Source organism: Typha angustifolia, chromosome 11, assembly GCF_048772165.1.
Source record: "Typha angustifolia cultivar Huaian chromosome 11, ASM4877216v1, whole genome shotgun sequence".
In the NCBI taxonomy this organism is placed as follows: domain Eukaryota; kingdom Viridiplantae; phylum Streptophyta; class Magnoliopsida; order Poales; family Typhaceae; genus Typha; species Typha angustifolia.
In genome coordinates, this window is record NC_133249.1 from 7,770,866 (window position 1) to 7,785,887 (window position 15,022).

Here is a 15,022-nt window from a genome sequence, read left to right on the forward strand (position 1 = left end):
ATATATATAATTTGCTAAGGCATATGTAGCGGATGTTATTTCTATCAGCTACAGTAGTACACTAGTCTGGATTGCTGATTATATACTCTTGTGTATAGTAGAGTATAACTATAATTAATATGCTTGCATATAATTAAGTATGATTTGAGTCTTAAGATAAAATTTTAACACTTAATATTAGGTATGAACAGTGCAATCTTTTTAGATACAACATACACTTTTCTAACTCCATCGCCCCATTCCATACACACCCAAATCTTACTCTAGTGCGCTTCCTTTGAATATTAATTCATCACGAATTCAGATTCGGGTTCGATCGGGTGGTAGCACTTTGGGATCCATTCTAGGGCCTTCAAAATAGTTAGACTTGAGCTCGGCTCGGCTCAGGCTTGGCTCAAATCTAAATGTTAATGAGATCTCTTTACATCCGGCTCCAGAATTAATTTCAGAGTCGAGATTGATTGTGGTCCAGCTCTATCAAGTTCGGCTTGATATGACTTGTAATAGGTATCAACCGTAGGATATTCATCTAACGGTGGGAATATATATATACTAAGTTGTGTTTCTTCCCCTGACTGCCTTCCCCTACATCCCTCGCTCTTCTTGTTGGCTTAATCTCTATCCTCTTGGTATCCGCTCCAAAATCCCTCCAGGCCGAGTTGCCGGCCACAGCTCCCATTCTCTCCGGTAGCTGGCCGACATACAACCCGTTGTCCCTCCTCTCCCCTACCTCGTCGCCACCTCTCGATGCCGCGAGACAGAGACGAGCCTGCCGCCGTCCGCGTCTACACTGTATGCGACGAATCCAAGTAAGTCGAGTCTTAAAATCCCTTTCCTTCGGTCGAAGAGAAGAAACGGAGCTCTGATGTGCTGTAAAAATTACTCGTTTATTTCTTTTATTTGATTCTCGATGGTTGATGGAAACAATTTATTTCTTTTGTTGTTTTCTGTTGCAGGTATTTGATCGTGAGAAACGTGCCCTCATTGGGATGCGGCGACGAGCTCATGAAGTTGTTCGGATCTTATGGACCTGTCGAAGAGTAAGTAGCTATTGAGCATCTCTGTTTATAATATTAGTGTATGATCTTTGTTTGATAAAGTATTGAAATGTAATCTTGCTTATAGTCGCTTTGGTTGATCGTGCTAAATAATATAGTCAATGATCAAAGTCTGTAATTATTGTTGGTTAGTTTCTAATTAATATTATATGGACACTTTAATTTGCCCATTGTGAAACAGTGAATTCTAACTTCAAAATATCACATGGAGATGAAAAAGGGGCTTTTCAGAAATATAGTCTGTCCTAAGACATGGTCTCATGAAAACATGACTGTCACTGTACCTCCAAGGATCCAAGGTCCAACCTAGCAGTGTCACACTATGTCGAGAACGAGAATGAACTGTATCTCTTTGGTAAATTTGAATAAAAAATAAAAGTCATGATCAAGGAAACAAGGAATAGACAGGAAGTATGTGACATTAGGGAGAAAATTTGAGGTAGATATTGGAGAGAGCTCAAAAGTTCAAATCCAATAGCATAGGATCCTCTGTTATCTGCAAGACCAATGTTGAAAAGAGTTTCTAACGTCCTTGCAATGGGCACATTGCAATTGATCTCCTGCTTAAATGTGCAGTTCTAACTTCTAAGTTCTAGTGACAGGCTAATAGGAGTTTTTCTCCAGTTGGCTTTCACTTATTTGTTTGCTTCTTTTTCAAATTCAAAGTTTTAGATTGTTGAGTTCGAAATGATTGCCAAGAGAAGGGTGAGAAATCTTCAAGCATAAATATGAACAATACTTTAATTATCCAATCAAACTGACCAAGATTTTTATATCTAAATAGGTAAGTTTTAAGGTATAAGCCTGTCCCTTAGTAAGCTGTTTAGAACTGAGGACACATGGTGAATTTGGATTTGAATTAGGTCTATTACTAGTCTTCTTTGATAATACAGAGTAGGAGGAACTAATCGATGCGGGTTAGAACATCTCGGTTGTATGATCCATTGTCTAAGAAGGTGCTTACCAGCAGAGATGTAGTGTTTGAAGAAAACAGAAAATGGGATTGGGGTACCAGCTAGAAGAGCAAATATAGCTGATCTTGAATGGGGTGATGATGAGAATGAAACACGTGAGGCAGAAGTAGAAGAAAGGGAGGAAATAAATAGTGAAAGCAGTGGGGAACTAGAGTGATCAGTAAATGAAGAAAACCAAGCAACAGAGAATTCAACAGCAAGTCAGGTAAATGAAGAAGGAGCCGATATAAGAGGAAGAAGGGCTGCACAAGATTCTAATTGGATGAAGGACTACGTTACTGGGGAAGGACTATCTGAGGAAGAAAATGAGCTTAGCTCTTCAAGGTCAAAACTAGTAAGTTTTCTAGTTTCAACCTTGGTTCTGGGTCGTTCTTTTGTGAAAAGCATTATACTCAAACATTTTAGGTTTTGAAGGGATTGACATTGAAACTTACTTAAATTGAAAATGAAACTTCACATTACGCCAATATAGGGAACACAGATTCTTCCAGATTCTTCCATCCTCTTGATGTATTTGTGTCGAGTACAATACTCTTTGCATATTTTTGGATATGTATTGGATAGTGTTTTTAAAGAAAACGTACTTGACATATAGGTAGTGTTTTGAAATAAAAAAACCAAATATGGATATAGATACAGGTAGCAAATATTTCTCTACCTTTCCAAATATGAATACAAATAGCAAATATTTATCTACCTGCATACTATAATATAACTTAGTAAATAATAAACCCTACTCGACCCATTAAATAATTGGTAACGGTGATGGCATTTCAAGCTACGGTGGTGACTAGACCGCCTCCTTTCCGCAAAGCCACTTCCAAATCCCAACTCGAGCAGTCTCCTCCTCCGCCTCCTCTTCTGCTATCTTCAATCACGCCAATTCTATCCCTTGTCGCGCTCTTCTCCACGTCCAACTCCTATTGCGAGGTGAAGGCATTTGCCTTCTCCAAGGAGATCATCTCCTCGCTCACCAAGGCAAGTTCTCTTTTCTCTCTTCATTGCTAATCTTTGCTACTCATTTGACGAATTTCTATCATGAGTTTGCTTAAAGAAGGTATTTAGGACTTTGATATCCATTTATTTATTTTATTTTTTTGCATTGATTGTGAGAATTCCATTTTACGTCTATACCATGGTTCACAGGATTGGCCGATCCCGATCTAGATCCGATCTAAACTCTCTCAATTTCTTTTTCACTCTTTCTCTCTCTTTCACTCTTTCTTTATCTTTTTCTCTCCTTACTATATAGTCATTGTTTTTCTTCCGGCGACGCAGATTTAATTTCGGCGAACTCTGATTTTTTAATTTTATTTCTTTATTTCTCTCTCATTTTTTTTTAATTTCTTCCACTCTCTATCTTCTTTTCTTCCCTTTTCTTCTTCTTCTTCTTCACTGCACCATATTTTTTCTTTCTTTTGTTTGGTTTTCTTCCACTGACTCTCTCTCTAATCTTCTTCTTTTCAGTTCATTGCATCATAGTTTCTCTTTCTTTATTTTTTAATTTTTTTGTTTCTAAATATTTCGAATTTTTTTTGCATTTTTAAATAATATTTAGAATTTACGTAATTTAAAAAAGTTCGATCTGATTCAAGCAACCAATAGGGCCGATTCGGTCGATATGTATCGTTTTTTGAAAGACCGATCTTGATGCCAATCCCAAATTTTCGAACCTTGGTTTATAACCATTTGGGTTTCGTCATGTCCATGAATTTACAAACCTGTTGAAGAAACCATGTCTAATGCAACTTCTAATTTTTAAATTCATGTTGAAAAAACCATGAATTTACTAACTTATGATTGGGAGAAATGCTTAGTTGGAAGTTTGGTAACTATAGTCAAAAGAAATATGGCTAGTTTGTGGAGTATTTTGTTTCTTTTCCCTGTTGTGTGTCTAGTTAGATGATTGCTCCATATAATCTTAAATGTGCATTTTTGCCTTTTGCACTCATTATTTGCTAATAATGTAGGCATGTATATAAATGTTATGTTCTTGCTTTTAATTTTGCTGTGAATGAATCTCAAAGTTGTTTCCAACCTTCGATAGATTCTTCCATGGTTCGTCAGATCGGCCGATCTTGATCTAGGCCCGATCCGAACTCTTTCTTTTTCTTTTTCTCTCTTTACCATGGCCATTTTTTTTCTTACGGAGAAATCTAGCTCCGGCGAACTCTCGCGATACAGATCTAACTCGGACGAACTCCGGTATGTAATTTTTAATTTTATTTCTTTATTTCTCTCTTAGTGTTTTCATTTCTTTCACTCTCTATCGTCTTTTTTTCTTTTTTCTTCTTCTTCATTGCACTATGGTTTTTCTTTCTTTTGTTTAGTTCTCTTCCATTCATTCTCTTTCTTTATTTTCTTTATTTTTTTCATTTTATCTTAATTTTTAGAAAATTTTCTACATTTTTTAATAATATCTAGAATTACGTAATTAAGAAAAGTTTGATTCGATTCAGGCGACAGATACAATTGATATGGCCGATCCGGCTGATATGTGTCAGTCTTTTGGAAGACCAATCTTGATCTTAATTTTTTGAACCTTGGATTTTCACACCTAGGCATCATATTTCCCTTCCATGAGCAGATAGGTTGCTTCACAAAAATATGATTGAGACACACATACAAATTCTCTAAAATATGATTAAGTTGGCAAATTTGTATTGATATGTTATTGTGACCAGCTTAATTAGTGCAGATGTATTTATTGATAATCAAACTTTCAGTATTTTGGACCTCTGTAGCGTTATGTCTAGTAGTTGCTGTAACTGATATATATAAATTTTCTTTTGATATCATCTTGCATTCCATGATTGAAGCACTTATATGAAAACTACATTAAACGATTTGGTTCGTATTCGTATCTGTTTAAATAGTCCTTTACTTCCTGAGCATTATACTTTTTAATAAAGATTTGGTTCATATTCGTATTTGGTTATATTTGAAGCCAATCGGACCTTATTTTTATTCAGTCTTCTCTTTTTGTCCCCGTAGCTAGGTAGATTCTCCTTCTTTTAAGGGCACTTAGAATTAAGGTTTCCACTTTACAATAGGTTGATCTATTGGTGGCTTTCTATTAAAACAGCAGTTATTTTTATATTATACCACTTCTCCTTGTTGAATTAAGAGATTTAATCTTTCTTTCATCTCCTAGTAACTTGAAGTTTCTTTGAAGCAAATTTTATTTGCATCGATCAATGAAGCACTTAATTCCGTAATTGGCCTCAACAGAATTAGCACAGTACTTTCCATATGGCTTGCATAATAGTATGCATGCCAACAACCACTAGTCTGAATGAGCTACACAATGGGCAAAAATATAAAATGGCAATAGATAATAAGAAAATAGCAAAGACAGATCTGAAACACCAGTTTTCTTCATCCATCAGGTGGTAGATCCACCTGTATACATGAGAAACTTTATTGTAACAGCTAATTTCAAATATACTTTTCCACTATTGTTAGCATGACTGCCAACATGGACTGGTAATACACAGTTTAATAATTTAGGAATCCAAAGGTAATCCCTAACTTATGATTATTGCCATCCATGAACAAGGTTCAAATGGTTAATTGGATGGATGGTTGGCGTCAATGAAGCATGCATATAATTACAGGATAATAATATGATACAGATTTGCTGATACAGCAAATTTTACAAACAAGTATACAATACGTTTAGGATACATAGTTCATATATGTATATATTTATGTCAATACATAGAGGTGATCATTGGGAAGGCCGGATCAGGTTGGAATATTCTATCCTATTATTGTCCACTAGCCTATGAAATATCGGGGTGGGGTGGGGCTTCCGTCGAGTGTAATGGATCAAGGTGTTGTTTGGTGGCAATAGGGAGTTCAAAGGCCTTGGGCATTCTCTCTTAACGGCATCGTCAACTTGATGAACCGGCGGGAGTCAAACCCTATGGCTTGGATCTTGTGGAAGTCGAAGTCGCCGATGGACTTGAGGAGCTCAATCGAGTTGAGCTTGTGGCAGTCACAACGAGTCAACTCGTGGAAATTGAAATTGCAGATGTAGCAAAGGTCAATGTCAGCATCGAAAAGTGTGAGCTTGATCTAGATAAGCTTGAGGGCATTGACATTGGACTTGAGGAGGTTGTAGCGATCGAACAAGGAGAGGAGAAATGAGTGCTTCTTAGGGCAGAAGACAACATTGAGGTATTTAGTGTCCATGGCAGCAAAGGGGAGCTGGTTGATAACGGACCAAATCAGGTCGAACTCGAACTTGAGGTTGTTGGCCCAAACATACGGGATCTGGAAGGCATCCTCTTTAGATTCATATGGGTTTTGGTTAATGATGAGGAGGGGTAACAAGAGTGGCAACCATAGTTTCCATTTTCGGTAGATCCCGAGTGGGATCGGCTGAAACGGATCGGGATTGGCTAGGCCTGACAATAGCTATTGCTGCTGACAACATTTGAGGTAAAGAGGAAGAGAGAGTCAGGGAGAGAGAGAGCGTGTGTGAGTGAAGGAAAGAGAAAGGAAAAGATAAAAAGAAAGAGAGTGAGGGAGAGAGTGGGATTGGTTAGACTAACAGTTAGAAGGATATGAAAGAAAAGAGGGATAAAGAGAGATTTTTACTTTTTAGGCTTTATATGTGAATAACTATTATTTCTTATTTTTTTAATAATTTTTTTCTAAATTTTTAGAAATTTCTCAATATTTTTAAATAATATTTAGAATTTTATTTAATTAAAATAGTCTGATCTGATAAGGTGGTCGATACAACCGATGCGCATCGTTTTTCCGGACGGCCGATTTCGATCTCGATACTGATTTTTGGAACCTTGGTGGCGCGGTGATGCTTTCAAGGAGGAGAAAAAGTCGGGTCTTGTTCAATTGCCACCTAGTGGGAGAAGTGGACATGCTACGGTATGGGTGAAAACAAAATGAATAAGGATTGGATAATGCTCAACTTACATCAGGATCCATATTAAACGAATACATATCAAATATAGATATAGATTGGGTAGGTACGGATTCAGATATGAATATTAAACGGATATAGATCAAATATGAATCGGATCTTAAACAAAAAAAGATACAGATTGGCCAAATTATTGATTTTTTAGATATGATAGAAAACCCTTCGAAGTCATAGACCTTACTAGTTGATGTACTTTGATGTCAGTTCATGGAATAAATCACTTAATTCTCTTTTTATTGTTCAGCTCTATAACTTCCTCTTTTTTACTCACATGCACTTTTCCAGGTGCAAACCCATGGATGCGGAGGAATGCGAGCCTTACACTGATGTTTTCTTTATCAAATTTTCACAGGTCAGCAATGCAAGGTGATTAGTTTAATAAATGCTGTGAAAGGCATCAATTTGCATAATTCTTTTGTTTCTTGTTTATTACTCATCATGTGGCAATATGCTGAGATCCGGTTCTAAGAAATCAGTATGTGAACTGATTTTGCTTCATGCCAAAATCAGAAATTTCACTAGTTTAGATCAGGTTTGTTTTTTGCACTTGCTTGTCAACTGCTGAAATGAATATAGAGTGAAAACCTGGAAAGGAAGGGAAAACATTCTGGAAGTTTAGAATCTGTTCAATACCAATGTTGGATGCCTGTTTGAACAGCTTGTAACCGTTCATTTTCTGATACAATAGATACGATCTTCATAAGGTTCCTCTTCTGAATGATATTCATTGTGGTACTTAGGGATCAGATCTTCATCTACTGGAACCCAGGTGCCCAGATCAATCACTATGGAATAAATTGATCATAGATGACTAAACTTCTATAAGTCATTATAAGTTTTGTTTAAACCCATCGGAATCTCCTTTTTTGAGTATGTCTTCCATCTGTAGCAATAAAAGAAGAAAATAACTGTAAAACCCTTTACGAGGTCTTGTAAACTTCTTTCTGTATTATCAAGGAGTATTTGGAAGCTATTCGGATGGGAAGGGGAGCCCTTTTTTCCTTATATTGTCTCCTACTTGTCTGATGTGGTGATGCATTTAATCTCTCTCACTATTAACGTTTACTTTGATAATTTCATGTGATTCTTTTCTGCTCCTTTTTCACTTCTATTCTTTTTCCGTCTCTTTAGGCATTAGAGCTTTGCAGTGAAGAATGTATGACCATTGTCCAGAAGTTGCTGAATTTCATTCATGTAGCTTGGTGCTTTTACTTCAAGTGGCTGTGTAATGGAGTTGTGTTCAACTCAAACTTAGCGTACTTGCCTATAGATTCTTATTGAGTTCTAATTGGAGCATTCCATGATCTTTATCTGGTCCAAATATTTTATTACGATCATTTTAGATTGTAAGTGGGGCAAGCTTACTAATGTTCATGATAAATAAATTTGATGTGCCAAATTTCATTATTACAATATAAGTCCATATGTAAATCCAAGATATGAGAATAAGCATAATCAAGAATGGTTGTACCATAGGCATGGATCGAGTCGACTACCGGCTCCGCAAGAGAGGGAGAGAAAAAGATAAAGGAGACTAGTCATTTTTACCCTTCACAGCTCACCATCACTACTTGGTGCTCACCATCATTGCTTGTCGCTGCTCACACTTGTGTCGGGTGCCTTAGCCTGAGGAGGAAGAACGGGAGAGATAGGTGGGTTGGGTTGGGTCAGTTGATTAAAAACTTAAATTGCGGAACCCCTTTCTTCCTCCTTAGAATAGGGCATCCAATGTGGGTGCGAGTGGCAGCAAACAGTGATGGCGAGTGGCCACAGCAAGTTCAACAATGAGATCGATGGCAAGTGACGAAGCTATTAGGAAGGATGCCGTGCGGTATCCCTTGTGCCACGTGCTAGTACACTGTCAACACAGTAAGTGCCGGTCGGTACGGCTATTGTTGGACATAATATATTGACAAAGGGTATGAGGACAAAAATCTATATGAATAGAAAAACAATAAAGAACAACGGGCAGTGAGATCAAAATAATTAATCAGAAATCATGTTTGGGTTTGAATTCCGTAATTAATATAATCTATTGGGTCTTTTTTCTATAATGATAGAGAAATGAAAAACACTTAATTTTTAACACCTTTGAGGAAAAATGCACTTGATCATGTGGCTTTAGAAGCATGTGAACAAGCTTATAATGAACTATGTGATCTTGCTCGTGATGATACTGAAATTATTTATGAAGCTAGCAAATGGGGTCCTGAACTAGAGATCAGATTGATTTGGTAGATAAGCTAGATAAACAAAGTATATTACTTTCTGTAAACTTTAATATTTGACATAGAATAAGAAAATCTGACAAGTAAATGAAGTTGGATCTTTAAATAGCAAAGATAAGATGAGCGATCTAAAACTTTCACCAATTAAAGTTGCAAGCATAAAAGATGAGGATGGAAAACTTCAGTCGAATGTCCGGTATAAATGGACTATCAATTGAAGCAAGAATGTGAGAGCTTGGTTCCCCTATTTGAAAAATCTAAGGGGACATCATCTCCTACAGCTTAGTTCCCCTTCTGAATTGAGTGAGATCAACTTTCATAAACATATCCCGTTTTGGTTGGTGCTCAATCACCAAGTCCAAAGTTTGGACCAAACGCACCCGCACTCCAAGATAGACTCGAGTTTGGCCCAGGCCACGCGTGCAGGCTAGCTGGTTGGGGCTTTGGCACATTAGGGATCAAAGGAGGCGAGTGATTAGATCGAGGAAGACCTTGGTAGGCAGTCATAACCATAGGAGCCGTTGAAGCATCAAATCCTTGAAGTCTTTCAAATCTTCAATGATTGGCGGCTCAGGTTGCAATCGGTGATGTGGTTCTTTCCCAAGGTGCGAGTAGATATTCCTCCCATGGATCGCTCTCCTCAAAGTGGTGGATTACTGGTGTGGTTAGGAATGGCTCATAATTGGCCGATTCGGCTAGTGGTGGCCACTCTTTGGCCTGTGGCTAGTTGATTGGTGGTGGTGCATGCTAGTCTGGAAAGGTAGCAAGGGTGGTGGCATTCCACGGGCCACAGCCAACACAGGATTTGCCATTGGGAAAATGGCTTGATCTGGGTCAATGATGCCACTTGGTCGGGTCAGCGTGGCATTAAGGTGGGTTGACTAGTCGATAATGGGTTCAAGTGGGGCCACAGGAAGTCAACACAACACTTCCATCATGGTTGCATGTAGCATTGCCATCATGTATGTCATACTCGCCATGAATTGCGATAGCTTCGCATGGTTTTCTAATGGATCTCGCGGACGAGGTGGAGATTGAGTCTTTGATACTACAGGTTGACTCATCTCTGTTGGTGACTCCAATAGTTGAGATGATTCTTTGATTTGTTGCACTATCATGGTTCTCGTAGTAATTAGGTCAAAATAGTTTCTGGATAGATTTAATGATGGACCTCTTGAGGGTTCCGTCAAATCCACTCGTTGGATTCTTTTGAAATTTGGATATATTGTTGCACTTGAAGAGAGCTCTTCAACAAATTTAAGATATCAAGGTTTTTGTAATTAGATCTAGAGATATAAGTTAATCAATGGCTGAAGGTCGAAGATGTGTTTTGGGCAGTAATGCGAATTGAAGGATAACCGAGAGAAACAGAAGATGAGGGAGAAGAAGCTAGCCCTTAGGGATAAGGCTGGTGCGGCTGATGACGGATATTATAAGCAAGAGGAGATTGTTTCGATAGGAGAGGTAGCAGTGGTTGATAAGAGAGTGGAGGGATATGTTGAGGCCGACGACTAAGTTGAAGATAGGAGAGAGTAGAAGGCAACAAGGCTTGAGCCAAATAATTCTTAATGAATACATAACTCAATTAGGGCTGCACTCCACATATAAATATATAGAGGCTAATCCTAAACTGATTCGTACTAGTATTTGCTTTAAGAGCTTACTTGACTTAACTAGAACTTGTTTCAAAAACTTACTTGATTTTACTAGAACTTGCCTTAAGGGCTTATATAACTTAACTAAATAGTCTCCTTAACTTTCTCAAATTAATTCTTTATTTTACTAGAATACAAAAGTTTTAGATCACGATGCTATCAATCTTCTTCACCTAGTTTCATAATATTGGACGTCAAATGAATATCTTTTGAATATTTTTTAGAAACTATGCAGTATTAGATTTAGCTAGTTAAATAAATTTTAATCTACCAGGACTTTGACTAAATTATATAAGCACATACATGGGACTTAAGAGAAATCTACTTAAAATTACATCATTTGAGCTTTTTCCTATATTGCAACAGTAGTTTGACCTCTTTTATGTAATCGTGTCCAACAATAGCCTTATCACCATCGACGTGAACTTACATGCCAGTGGCATGGCCTTGCGTCACTAGCATGTATTTAACATATTTTTAATAAAATATTTAGAATATTTAAAAGTGTTTTTGGGTCTTTGGCATGTCAAATTTTGAAAGAATTTTTTTTCTACATATTTGCTAATAAATTCCACTTTTACTAAACAACTTTATGACAAATAATGTCTTTTCTTTGTAAACGTAGTAATAACCAAACAAAAAGGATTAATAAAAGGCTAAAAATAGGAGGCTTTTAGTAATAAGATTAGAAGCTAGGTGGTGACATGCAAAAAAATCTGCTCTAAAAAGAACACTTGAACTCCCTTATTTGTTTAATCCAATGAACTTAATTTAATGATTTTTGCTTTAGCTTTTCAAATCATTCTTTTGAATATATGTATTAAAACCTACATTAGAGCCTTTTATCTTTAAATTATTTTTGTAAATGACTTATTTTATTAAAGATATAACAATAGTCAAATATAAATATTATTTAACACATAATATGATTGAATATATTCATTTATAATATATTAATGATTGAACACTGTATAATATAATTGAGTACATAATTGCATTCAATACATAATATTAATTGATAAATAATTTAATATTTAAAACTAATATCTAGTTGAACATAGAATAACAGGGAGGATTAAAAATTTTATTTGCTGGCACAAGAATAATACAATAATGTTGCATTAAATACTATCTATTGAAGTATTGATAATCTTCAATTTTATTGATGATGATGATTCTATTTGCCGACACAAGAATAACGTTAAAACTATTTGATGATGATCAATGAAAATAAGAAAAAGTTATGAAAAAAAGGCTCCACATTGACACAGGTCAACACGCACCCATTCCGGACTGGCCTGGCACATAGCCATGTTGACCGGTACACACCCATGCTCGTTGATATGACTCAGCACGGGGGTATGCCACTAGCACACCCTAGCTAGGTGCCGTGCCACCATTGGCCGGCACATCCATCCTTGATCATGCCTATTGATCACTTTTGTATGCTAGCATGATTTAGTTGCGATTTAAGATGTTTTGAGTCAACAATTTAGTATTTTGTTAGACGTTAAGGGTACCCATCTGGGAGGTCTCATTAAAGAGTTCTCACATACCTAACATAAAAATAGACTATCTCTTGTAGTTATAATACTACTCATAATTTTGTTTTCAAGGGATAAATAAATAGAATAGCTTTCCCCTTTTCCATTTGAAGCATATATTGGTGAAAAACCGATCTCCACTGATTCTAATGAATCAGAGTGAGTTTGATTTTTCTCTCTTTACTCATTTTTACTATCTTATTTTTTTTGGGATAATTCCACTTAAATCTTCTGAACTATTATTGTTTTACACATGCACTCTCTGAACTTTTTTATTATTCACATATATTTTCTAAACTAAGAAAAATATCTATAAATACTCTTCTGAATTAAGAAAAAAAAGTAACTATACAGACCTCTAAATCAAAAAACTTTTTGGATCATGTGGTATATACAGTGGAAAAAAATATTTCAGGAAGCTGTCTACAGAAAATAATAATAGTTCACAAGATTTAAGTGGAATTATCCCTTTTTTTTTCCTACAGCCCTGTTTTTTGTAGAAGCAATCATCTGATCTCCTTTTTGGCTCTAAAACCTAAAGATAAGCATCAAACTTTAAGCCTAAACCTTAATCCTTGAGCCCTGCTATTATCTAAACCAAACCCTGACTTAACCCTAACTTAAAGTTTAGGGTTTAGGGTTTCAAACTTAAGCCCTGTTCCCCGTCAAATTGAATCATAGAGCTATCCAATCTTTGTGATAAAGATAGAACTACCCTATCAGAACACCTAGACCTCATTAACACTGAATGAATTGCTGAAAATTCTTGAACTTGATCAAAACTCATATTGGAACTGAAATTAGATGATTTTTGTGCCAAAGCTATATGGTCCTACATTATATTTCCTTTGGTATTCCCTATTTCCAAGTAAAGATAGTTTGAACATCGTCACCTTTCTGCTGTAGGTTTGCAAAGAGAAAACTGGATGAGTCTGTATTTCTCGGTAACCGTCTTCAGGTATCATATGCACTTCAGTTCGAGAGTCTTTCGGATACAAAGGAGAAATTAGAGGCTAGGAGAAAAGAAGTACTCTGCCGAATAAAATGTGAGTGTATACTTTGTTATTAGTTCTTGGTTCCTTTATTAATATCACCTGATCAACTTCCATACGAGGGTGTAGCATCTTTTTAATAACTTAAAATCCAAGGAGTGCTCTTTTAACTTCTTGGATGTCTTGGGTTTAATCCTATACTTATATTTTGTCAGCTGCAGTTGGAAGAAAAGAAGGGTCAACGTCTCAGCAGTGGTCACCTCAGGTTTCATCACAGGGAGGTCCAGATGTCCATATAAGCTCCATGAAGAGGTAAACTTATAAAATTACTGGAGAGTATGTCAAGGAGGGGATTGTATGTAGTTTTGCACTTATACTAGACTGTCATTATAAATTTATAAGGAGGCACCATGACTGGCGCTTATAGGTAGTCAACACTTGGTAGATTTTTGCTGTCTATGTTCATATCCTTTTGAATATTTACTCATCATAATTTGTCAATGATGTCTCCTCTTCTCTCCAGGGACTATGTCATGGCAAGCCGAAGTCATGTTGATCAATCTTTTACCAGGCATGTGTCCTCCAATAAGGTAAATTATCTTTTCTGCATTTAGGATGGGAAATGATTGGTTGAATGATATGAAATCATAGTATTCGTATATTGACCCTTCAAATAACAGAATCGTAATGTCTTGGGAATTGATAACAGCATCTCATTTCTTGTATGAAATGCAGGATTATTTTCCATTACCATCAATGAATGAGACTGTAAGATTGGTCAGAGAGAAGCTTGACAAGGTGAGAGATGCTCCCTGTTCCACCTTTCCTTTTGTAGCTGAAATGTATGCTTCTTCCTAAAACCTGATTTGGAAATACCAGATACAATCTTCTTCTGGGAATTCAGAAGTACAAGTAGCCGCGAAGAAATCCAGGGTGGACAACCGAAGAAGAATATGATGTTATATAAGCATCGCAAGCATGCAGTAGAATTCTGTGCTCTCTCTGTATATCGTCTACAAAATGTCTAGATGTACAGCAGTCCTTACTATTCGCCATATTTTAGGCAATTTTGTATTTGTATAAAGCCTCATTTCTTTATAGCAATCTTGTTGTAATGAAGTGTTTGCAGCCCTATCTTTGTCTCATGCAATGGGGGTAACAAGAAAAAGAGTGAAGGTAATAATATCATGGATGCATTGACTGTTACTTCTTATGGAACATTGAATGTTTAAACTCCGACCTTCCTTAGATCTAATTTTGTTTCTTTATTTGTTTGTTTTCTCCGCAGAAGTTGATGAACAAAAACAGAATTTTTGCTAATTTACGTAACTGAACTTATCCAACTACCATCTAAATCTCGACTCGCAGAACCATTATGATTAATATTTGAAGAAATATTAATAAAATATTTCTATGTGGGTGTTGAAGTTAACAAATGTATGTAAATAACAAAAAAGTACCATCTTTCTTAAACATCAGAGTGTAAAAATCTGTGTCAATTGATTTTTCTTGGATAAAAAGGAAATCATTCAAACTAGGTTTTTGTTAATAAAATGTTGAACTATTTAATATTGTTTGAAAGGTAAGATGTTGAATGGTTTAGTCTTTAATAAAAGAAAA

The 15,022-nt window shown here is 36.2% G+C and overlaps 1 protein-coding gene across 3 annotated transcripts; it reads left to right on the top strand.

Moving 5' to 3' along the window:
- Positions 1-590: 590 nt before the first annotated feature.
- On the top strand, positions 591-14,594 carry LOC140771423 (uncharacterized). Of its 3 annotated transcripts, none has more exons than XM_073112970.1 (9): positions 591-809; positions 957-1,040; positions 6,772-6,928; positions 7,269-7,349; positions 13,317-13,456; positions 13,618-13,714; positions 13,926-13,992; positions 14,138-14,200; positions 14,282-14,594. In XM_073112970.1, exons 2-9 carry the CDS (start codon positions 1,025-1,027, stop codon positions 14,357-14,359), a joined length of 699 nt encoding a protein of 232 aa, XP_072969071.1. In that variant the 5' UTR covers positions 591-809; positions 957-1,024; the 3' UTR covers positions 14,360-14,594. The 3 variants fall into 3 exon arrangements, with proteins under 3 accessions (XP_072969071.1, XP_072969073.1, XP_072969074.1); XM_073112972.1 differs by having other exon boundaries at positions 13,624-13,714; XM_073112973.1 differs by lacking the exon at positions 6,772-6,928.
- Positions 14,595-15,022: the final 428 nt, after the last annotated feature.